This window comes from Nothobranchius furzeri, chromosome 3, assembly GCF_043380555.1.
Source record: "Nothobranchius furzeri strain GRZ-AD chromosome 3, NfurGRZ-RIMD1, whole genome shotgun sequence".
NCBI classification, from domain to species: Eukaryota; Metazoa; Chordata; class Actinopteri; order Cyprinodontiformes; family Nothobranchiidae; genus Nothobranchius; species Nothobranchius furzeri.
In genome coordinates this window covers 77,295,028-77,305,978 of record NC_091743.1, presented here as the reverse complement: position 1 = coordinate 77,305,978, position 10,951 = coordinate 77,295,028, and the positions used below count along the sequence as shown (strand labels likewise).

Sequence of the window (10,951 nt, the reverse complement as noted above, 5' to 3'; positions counted from 1 at the left end):
TATTAGTCCTGACGGGCAGGCCCGGATTAATGCACAGGCTTGATATGGCTTAAGCCTAGGGGCCCTGTGTGTTCTGGGGCCCCCAATGGCCAGCTAAAAATATATGATTTTATTTAAATTTACATGCAAGAATATTCTTCAACTGTATTGGTCGTTAAAATCATAAGTGACACAGTCTTGAGTTAAGTTACGTGTCACGTGACACGTCATATTCATGTATCATAGGCTGCTGCACTTAACGAGAGAAAATGAAAAAAATGCCAAAAAGAAAATATGAGAGCGGTGCTCAGAAAAGAAAAATGGAGAGAATCTAAGAACAAAAGCACCAAAATCTTCGGCAGAAAATCCCAATATTAACAGGATATTTTAAACCTGCTGCTCGACCCAACAGCAGGTTAGAAAAGCAAGACGTTCACGATGAAGGCAACCGAGCTATGCTAGCTGGAGCAGCAGAGGTTCATGATGCTAGCTCAAAGGAGGGAACGAGCAGTCACAGAGAAGCTGATACTGTCCACTCGGGGGCAGAGGCAGACCTGCTTCAAGTAGTTTCTGATGGGAGCCCGGCAGAAGGTCCTAGCCAGGTGACGCTGATGGTGAATGCTAACTTAAACCCGGATCCTGGCTGCTGGAGTGAAATGGATGAAAACACCAGAAAATATTGGATTAAAATGGGGCCGGATGTTTGCCGCAATAGAGACGCTGATGTTGCTGCATCTGAGAGACAACACAAACATCAAAAATGGTACTTTTCTAAGTCTATGCTTTTTAGAAAATTAGCCAAGGAGAAAGTGTGAAACATGAATGGCTGCTCTACTCTCCATTCAAATGAACAGTCATTTGTTTTGCGTGCAAGTTATTTGGAACTGGGAGTCATGTTCAAGTAAACGCATTAGTCTCTGGATACAGCGACTGGAAAAATGCTGGTGTACGTTTGTCAGAACATGAAGGGTCAAAATGCCACAGGAATGCAACGATGATTTATCTCTAGCGGTGTGCTGCTGATGCTGGGTGTATCGATCAGGCACTCTAACAACAGTTTGGCAGCAAGCGTACTTATTGGAGAGAGGTGCTGCGGAGAGTGATTGCTGTGGTGAGACACCTGTCAGAACGAGGTTTTGCATTCAGAGGTCATATGGAACTTGTACTTTTTCAGTCATATTTCATTAATCATGACTGAATCATGGTTGATTCACAAATACCCTATGATTAATTAGATTCACATTTTTAGTTGTTTACAGCCCTGATTAAAATAAGTATCTGCAGATAAGACTTAACAAGATGGATAAGAATATTTCGCTTGGACCAAGCATTTTTGGTCCCGAACAAGTGTAGCCTATGGGCCCCGGTACACCTTAATCCTCCTCTGCTGACGGGGGACTAAGAGAAGGACGGAGAGATTAACCCGCTCTCAACATGAAATGAATCTGGGATGAAATCTGTCAGATTACCACTACAGAACGTCTGTGGAATCGGATCGGAGAGCAAAATGATCCGATTCAGCTGGAGGAGAGAGAGGAGACACCAGAGGTTGGTTCTCTTAATAAACCTGGAGATAGAACCTTTCTCGAACACGTCTCTGATGCTGTCCAGTCCGGTTCAGCCCAATGCAGAAGCCGTTTGGACCAGGTGAGCAAACCTGAGAGGGGCTTCAGGACCAGATGCCAACAGCTGCAGTTTCACTAACTAAAAGATAAAATCTCTCCGACCAACCTCGGAGGCACTGACTCCTGATCAGCTGTGGCTGGTCCAGGGACAGTCCGTTTCCACGGCTTTCAGGTATTTTTTTCTTCACAAGATTCAGGAAAATTTGGTCCTTTCATGCAGGACCCAGACTGACACATCTTCTCACAACAGGATCATGAGAATAAATAAATGTTGCTGCAGTTCCAGATGTTTCAACTAAAAACTGATTCTGAATGCTGATGCCTGCTGATGAACGGAGGGGAGGCGAATAGTTGAAAACCCAGTTGCACCAGAACCCGTCTATTCATTTGGTGTCTGTCAGGGATTTTTAATGTATTACTCTTTTAATGTTCCTTTTCAAGTAATCAAATGTTAGTCAGGACTGTTTTTTTCCTTTCAGTCAACCTCTGGTATGTTGTGGGGATTAGTAGAAATAGTCTGCCTGGCAACAGGCTGAATGAGTCATCAGTTTTTGGCCTTCAGCAGCCACTACTGTAACTTAAGACTTCCTTTTAGTAGGTCCCGCCTTAGGTAGAAGTTATGTTGTTATTGGCCAGTTCTAGCTCAGAAGCAATGTTGTTACTAGTTAGCATAGGGCAGGCTATGATGAATAGGCCTTTGTCCTCATTTTCTCTCTCTAAATAAAAGTGCTGGAGTGGAAGCAGAAGGCAGAGTTGGAAGGCAATGTTCTGATCATGCTTTCGGCTCTCCGCTGCAGTGCATAAAATCAACCAAACTTCTCTGGTGTGCGTTCTTTTGGTTAAAATATACCTAACAGTGTCTAAAAAGAAAACAAAAAGGTGGCCAATAAACGCTCTGGATGTATGAAACGACCGCAGGTTGATCAGATAAATGAGAGATGACATGAACAGGGCAGAGAGAGATGAAAGTGTCTGAGCAGCTCAGTTTTGACTCTGAACCAAAATAAAACCTGACAGGAGTCTCACCTGCAGACTCACACGCTCTTACCTACATCTGTACAAACACGACGTTTCTAACAGATCATTTCCTTCCACACATCAGACATCACATGATCAGCTCTTAAAGGAGCAGTTTATTAACACTGAGACTCAAATGGACGCAGTGCGTCTGTCAGCTGGACACAGAGCTGTCAGACTCAACAGTGAGTCCGAACTCACACCGTCTGCAGGAACTGGGACACGGCTGTTTCTCTCAGTCGTCCCACACAGACGTCTCTGTCTACATGTACACATTACAAAGGTTTTACGACAGGAAACCGTTGTTTGAGCATCTATAGACCCCTTAAATGTCATTGTTTACATCCGGGTAGTAGTGCATAACCACACAATAAATACATTTTATGAATTTGTCATACCTGGCAAGCTCAGTAAACACCAAACCAATGAAACTGAAGGCTGCCCGCTCAGAACATGTTTTGTGTAATTATATAAAAATAATCTAATTTAACCGGCTAAAAGTCATTAAATGACCAACTTGTTTGTGTCTGGACATGTGGATACTGTCATGAGACGAGATAAACTCTCTTCATGGCTGTTAACCATTGCCTTCAGCTTATTTCAGCAGCTGGAAACCTGTCCTTTAGTCTACTTGTGCAGCCTACAGTGTTGCATGTGTTAACCATGACTTTAATTGGCAGATTTAATGGTGGTCAACAGGAATTCACCCTCTTCTTGTTCCCCAGCCAGAAGCTGGGGGTGGGATCTGGAGCGTGTGATGTCACACATCAAGGGGTCGATTGCTGGGTTACACATGACATTGCATCTTCATCACCAAAGGCAGATGGGGGTGAGGGAGTAGCCGGTGCTGCACAAAACCCTATTTACTTTGGTGACTGGGCGTTAAAATGCTGACATTCTAGGCAGTCTACAGTAATTACAATTGCTCTAATCGGGACAAAGACGAATGTTTTTTCCAAGTCCTGAATGTAGCGTGCCACAAAGGACTTATTGTTTTTTAAATAAAATGGTAAATGGTAAATGGCCTGTATTTGATATAGCGCCTTCTAGAGTCCTGGAACCCCCCAAGGCGCTTTACAACACAATCAGTCATTCACCCATTCACACACATTCACACACTGGTGGGGATGAGCTACAATGTAGCCACAGCTGCCCTGAGGCGCACTGACAGAGGCGAGGCTGCCGAGCACTGGCGCCACCGGTCCCTCCGACCACCACCAGCAGGCAACGTGGGTTAAGTGTCTTGCCCAAGGACACAACGACAGCGACAGACTGAGTGGGGCTCGAACCTGCAACCTTCCGATTGCGGGGCGAGCACTCAACTCCTGTGCCACTGTCGCCCCATAGTGAAGGAAGACGGCTGAAGTGGATCAGTAATCTACAGCTTAAAACAGGAGCTGAGACGGACGTTTATATTGCCCACCCCTACCCTGAATCGACCAACAATAATCCCATTAACAGAAACCTGACTGATTAAAAACCTTCTGACTAAACAATAATTAGTCCAATCAGAAAGGGTTCAGATGAAGGCAACTAGACTTCTTTGGTTTTTTCTGATTATGTTTATGTATTTAGCAGACGCTTTTGTCCAAAGCGACTTACAAGTGATAATAACGGAGCAGGGGGCTCCCACATGTCCACAGGGGACACACCCGGTGGGATATATGCAGGATTCCTGGAAAGAGTGGAAGATCATTTGCCTCAGCCAGCTGTCCATTGAAGATATCGAAGACGTGTGGATATTCGGCCTGATGATCACTGGATTTCTCCTGATAGGAGTGGGAGGATATCTGGTTTTCTGGAAATTTGGGAAGACGGGAGCAATTGGAGGGCGACCCGCACCCATGGAAAGCACCATCCGTGTGGAGACTTCTCAGACTGGGACGTGACTCGAGGTGAATCGTAAGCTGGACAATGTTCTAGCTGCGATACCGGTATTAGTGCGCAAAATGGATGTCATCTCGGAGAGTCACCGGACGGTATGGACAGGATTAAAAACCCAAAATTGGCTTCACTGAAGGACTGGAATGATCAGTTTAAAGACTGAAGGCAGAGAGGAAAATTATCTCAGCCTCACCCAAACAAATTCTTGTTATCAGAATCTGACGCCCTGGTAGCCTTGAGCGGAAAGCAACAAACCCCCACAAAGGAATGCAGACAGATGCTGTGAAAACCCGACCCCCCCCCCCCCCCCCCCCTTCAGATTGGTGGACTTCAGCCTGGCGACGTCATCAATCTGCAGGAGTCAATGTGCTCTTCGCTTCTCCCAAGATCTCCCTCCCACCTGTGACTGTACAGTAGATAAGCGCTGTAGATGGCTGCTCTCGCTGGGGGAAACTAGGGCTGTCACGGTAACCGCAAAAATGAAATATCGCAATATGAAGAAACCCACCGCGCTGCATCATGGGCCATCGCGATTACTGAACTTCTACAGCCGTCCCGAAGAGAGTTTGAGCCGAGCTGGAGCTCACTCGCTACCTGCAGGAGGAATGCATCCACCCTAAAGAAACCCCCCTGACATGGTGGAGCAACAACCGGGAGAGATTCCCTTTGCTCGCCAGTCGCACGCAAGTACGTGTGCGTTAGTGCAACGAGCGCACCATCCGAGAGGGTTTTCAGTGTTGCTGGAAATGTTGCCACCCCTCTCAGATCCTCTCTCAAACCGTATATGGTTAACATGCTGGTTTTCCTTGTGGGTAACATGGACGTGGCCGAGCTATAAATCACCGTCATTTGTGTGCGTGAAAGTGAAAGTCAAATGATAGTGCCCCGCGCCCGGTACATGTAATTTTATATGCTTGATTTTAAACAACTAAACAAAATGGGGACTTGTTTCTTATTTGTTAGATGCTGCAGCCAAATTTGCATTTAAAAGTTTAACCTTCTCCTGAATTTTGTTGTTTTTAAGTTCAGTCAGACTCCGACTGTCGGAGAAACAAACGTTACTGCGATCTGTGTTGTTACTGCCCTTTGATCTGCATTCAGTAAAGTGTTTTCAAAAAAGGCACCGCAATTTTTCACCTTTTTTAAATGTGTAAACATTATGTTTAGATAGTAATGCAATAAAAAAAGTGCTGCAATAATATCGCACACCGCAATATTAAGCCACCCTGAATCACCGCAGGGGGAATTCCTCAACCGCGACAGCCCTAGGGGAAACAGGATCCCAGCCCACCCCCTGCCTTCCTATTGGAGTCTCAAGTTATGTTGTGTTGTCTGAAGTCTGTTGCATATTTGTTGAGGTGTTTATTTGCAGAGCAAAGCTGCCTTCCTGGTGGGAGGGTAACTGTGAAGTGCCTTTTTTCTCTCCACCTGAACCAATCCTCATGTAACCCCCTTATCTCTATTAAGGTAGCGCGACTCAGGTTGCGAATGACCACAGTCACCAATTCTTGTCATTTGTCTTGCCCATGTATGTCTGATCTCTGAATTGTGTGTACTGAAAATCTATTTTCCCTCTGGGATTAATAAAGGATTGATTGATTGATTGATTGATTGATTGATTGATTGATTGATGATTGATTGATTGATTGATTGATCGGCATGTTGCCCTTGAGGCTAACAATAACAACAACAACCAATTTCCAGTCAGTCGTAGGTGGCGGTGAGGCAGCATGACGAATCATGGAGAGGTGGTGGAACGGGCATGTTAATTTCCAACAAATGGATATACAGTCAGTTGCTACCCATCACTAAATACAACTCCTTTGAATACCATGCCATCCAGGTAACTGTACCAAAAAAATTCCTTTTGGTTGTCATATATCGACAACCAGGTCAACTCAGAGACTTTCTTGATGAACTCGACACCCTGCTCTCCTCCATTCCTGAGCACGACTGTCCCACAATGGTCCTTGGAGACATGAATATTCACCTGGACAATCCCAGCTCATCAGGCTTCCTATCACTAATGTCATCATTTGATTTAAAACTAGTACAAAGTCCTCCAATTCACAAAGCTGGAAAAGCACTTGACCTCATTTTCACCAGAAACTGTGCCATAGACACAATCTCTGTCACACCGCTGCATCTTTCGGATCATTACTTCATCCATTTCAGCACGACTTTACATGGGAGGTCCACTGCTTCCTCCCCAGTGGTCTCATTCCGCCGCAACCTCCACAATCTGGCACCCAACTACTTCTCCTCTCTTGTTGCCTCCACTCTTCCATCTCCCAGCACATTCTCTGCTTATGAAGTGAATGAAGCCACCGAGTCTCTCTGCTCCACACTCTGCTCTTGTCTTAACGACTTGTGTCCTTTAGCCACTAGACCTGCTAAATCCTCTCAGTCGCACCCTTGGCTAAATGATACCCTCCGGTCTCTACACACCAATCTTAGAGCTGCGGAACGGAAATGGCGCAAAACAAAAGATCCTGGTGATCAATTAAAATTTCATGAATTACTGTCCTCATTCTCAGCCAGCATCACTGATGCAAAGAAAGCTTTCTACACTGAAAAAATTCTCAGCTCTACTGACTCTCAGAAACTATTTTCAACATTCAAAACTCTGCTCACCCCTCCTTCTTCACCTCCTACCAACAATCTATCAGCTGACACCTTTGCCTCATTTTTCACTGACAAAGTGGCAGCTATATGCAAACAGTCTACTCAACTGGCCACTCCTGAACATTCGTTACTACAAACTCCTTCAAGCCCAACCATCTCAGGCCCTACTGCTTCATTTTCCTCTTTTTCCCCTCTCACTGAGAACTGTGTGTCCAAGCTTCTCACGTGCAGCCGCCCTACTACATGCCCACTTGACCCCATTCCGACTAAGCTGCTCCAAGCTATTGCTCCTACAGTAGCCGCAGCAGTCACATGCGATCAACGCATCACTGACATCCGGTACATTTCCCACCTCTCTCAAGCATGCTCAGGTTAAACCGCTGCTAAAAAAAAACCATCTCTTCCTCCAAATCATGTGGAGAACTACCGACCTATCTCTCTCCTCCCTTTTCTGTCCAAAATCATTGAAAGGGTGGTTTTCAAGCAGATCACAGAATACCTCTCACAAAACTGTCTGCTTGACCCTTACCAGTCTGGGTTCAAAAAGGGCCACTCCACTGAAACTGCTCTGTTAGCAGTGACTGAATCCTTAAAAGAAGCTAGAGCGACAGGAAAATCCTCAGTGCTTATCCTGCTCGACTTATCGGCTGCATTTGACACTGTCAACCATGGCTTCCTTTTGTCCACACTCTCTAGCATGGGCATCACAGAGAAAGCACACGCCTGGTTTGAATCGTACCTCACAGGACGATCATTCAGTGTATCTTGGCTTGGACAATCCTCTACCGTGCACCATCTTGCCACAGGAGTCCCCCAGGGCTCTATACTAGGACCTCTTCTCTTTGCCATATACACCACCTCACTGGGTGAGATCATTCGATCACATGGCTTCTCCTACCACTGCTATGCAGACGACACCCAGCTCTATTTGTCATTTCCACCGGACGACCACACTGTCTCTGCACGAATATCAAACTGTCTTTCTGACATATTAAAATGGATGAAATCCCACCATCTCCAACTCAACCTCTCTAAAACTGATCTACTTGTCATCCCAGCAAAACCATCCATACAGCACAATATCTCAATCCAAAATGACTTCCTATCTCTGGCTCCTTCAAAGGCAGTTCGAAATCTAGGTGTTGTGATTGATGAACACCTGAGCTTTAAAGATCATGTTGCCTCTGTTGCTCGTTCATGCCGCTTTGCGTTGTATAACACGAAAGATCAGACCATACCTAACACAACATGTCACCCAGCTCCTGGTGCAATCTACTGTCATCTCCCGCCTCGATTACTGCAATGCCCTTCTAACTGGTCTTCCAGGCTGTACTGTGAGACCTCTTCAAATGGTCCAGAACACAGCGGCGCGTCTGGTCTTGAATCAGCCACAAAGAGCACACGTCACCCCTCTGTTCATTGGGCTCCACTGGCTACCGCTAGCAGCACACATCAAATTCAAATTGCTAACACTAGCATACAAAGTCCGAGATGGTATGGCTTCCATCTACCTGAATCCTCTTGCAAAGGCTTACGTCTCGGCCCGGCCACTCCGGTCATCACAGGATCGTCGGCTAGCAGTGCCCACACCACGCTCAGGACAATCCAGACTCTTCTCATGCATTGTTCCACAAATGTGGAATGACCTACCAAGCACTACCAGAACAGCGGCTTCCTTTTCAATTTTCAAGAAACTCCTGAAGACCCTGCTCTTCAGAGAGCATCTTCTTAACTAGCACCTTGCCTGCACCCGTCCCCCTCTCTACTGTCCACTCCTTGTTGAAGAGGTCTCACAGTATAGGCTGGAAGACCAGTTAGAAGGGCATTACAATGACCTGGATGACTGGGAACTTTCACCAAGATAAGATAGACCAATCAGCTGATTTTAGTTTACCCTTCTTTTCCTCAGAGGTGAAACATCATGACAGAAACCAGAACTTCAGCATTTTCACAGAGGTCAGTCTGTGACTTTCCTCTGAACCTGCAGCTCCTGCTGCGAGCGGCAACACAGATAAGCTAAATTAAAGCTGCTGAGGTGCACCATCGATCCGCTCTGATCCCACAGTGGAATACTAAACAGGCTGGAATCTGATACCAGGAGCAGCAACTTGAATAATGAAGCTTCTCTTCTGTGATCAGGGTGGTTCAGTGTTCTAACGCCAGCCTCCAGTCAGACAAACGAGTTGATCCGGTTGTGTTTAGTTTTTAGATTTTATACCATCCATCATCAGCCAGCAGGACAGCTCATGGAGAACATCCTGCATGGAACTGACCTTCATAGTCTGGAATGAATAAGATTTTAAAAAGACATAAATCCCTGGATCTGCATTAATGGGGCATGGATCAGAGGCCCTGAAGCGGGTCTGAGGGACTGAGGAGGTTCTGAGGGTCTAAGATGGGTCTGGCGTTGTCTTCTCTGAACTTTGGTTCCTGCTGATAAATATCTAATGATTCCCATTGAGGTATGTTTGCTGTGAGCTGATTTGCTGCTTCAGAAGATGAACTAAGTTCTTCAGTTGTTTTATTTTGAGCCACAGAAGATCAACAGAAGTTCTGTTCGTGTCTCTGTGACTTGAGGACTTGCTATAACCCCACTCCCACACCGAACATCTGCAGACCTTTACCATGTAATTGTTCCTGGGTTGCTGGGATTCAAGGTTTCTGGTCACCACAGGAACAGACGTGTTAATTAGAGCTACAAAAGGCCCTCAGAGCTGATCTCAGGTCAGACCCAACACAGAGACGGGGTCATTAGGGATACCGATGATCCCATAAAGGCTGGCTTACCGTAACATGACGATTATTCTTGTTTGTTGTTCATTGTGGGAGTAGGTGGATCAGAACCACTGTGTCAGTCTGATTGTTGATCAGTACAAATATTTTCCAACACATATTTAAGAATTCGGTTTGTTTAAATTAATTCCAGCTGATCTGTGATCAGTTTGAGGAAAAACCTTGGAGCATTGCTCTGAAACATCATATCATCTCGTCTCCTCCAGGTGATGGGGGGTCTTTGACCCCATCTCAAACTTGAACCAGTTGAACAGCAGTTCAACTCCAGTTAAAACTATTTTACAAAGACCGAGTTAAGTTTAACCAGTTATACCAGTTTAACTCCAGTTAAAACCATTTTACACAGACAGAGTTAAGTTTAACCAGTTATACCAGTTTAACTCAGTTAAAACCATTTTACACAGACAGAGTTAAGTTTAACCAGTTATACCAGTTTAACTTAGTTAAAACCATTTTACACAGACAGAGTTAAGTTTAACCAGTTATACCAGTTTAACTTAGTTAAAACCATTTTACACAGACAGAGTTAAGTTTAACCAGTTATACCAGTTTAACTCCAGTTAAAACCATTTTACACAGACAGAGTTAAGTTTAACCAGTTATACCAGTTTAACTCAGTTAAAACCATTTTACACAGACAGAGTTAAGTTTAACCAGTTATACCAGTTTAACTCAGTTAAAACCATTTTACACAGACAGAGTTAAGTTTAACCAGTTATACCAGTTTAACTCAGTTAAAACCATTTTACACAGACAGAGTTAAGTTTAACCAGTTATACCAGTTTAACTCAGTTAAAACCATTTTACACAGACAGAGTTAAGTTTAACCAGTTAGAGAAATGAAGAAACTCACCCCTGTTTTTCTCCATCCACCAGGATTTGGACCAGGATTCCTGTAACAGCCACCAGGATCGGGTAGTGGTCCACACTCTCCAGACCTGAAACGTGCACGTGCACACACACATTTCAGAAAGATGAATCAGAAGATGATGGAACCTAAATGTTTGAGCTCTGATCTAAACGTCTTT

The 10,951-nt window shown here is 44.9% G+C and overlaps 1 protein-coding gene across 4 annotated transcripts in view; it reads right to left on the bottom strand.

The window, feature by feature from the left end:
* LOC107384847 (E3 ubiquitin-protein ligase RNF123) overlaps positions 1 to 10,951 on the bottom strand; it is a 117,302-nt gene that overhangs the window by 29,928 nt on the left and 76,423 nt on the right. For all 4 annotated transcript variants that reach the window (XM_070549550.1, XM_070549549.1, XM_015958320.3 and 1 more), the window contains one exon: positions 10,777 to 10,861. In XM_070549550.1, the coding sequence (XP_070405651.1) occupies positions 10,777 to 10,861 (85 nt within the window). The remainder of the gene's footprint in view (positions 1 to 10,776; positions 10,862 to 10,951) is intronic.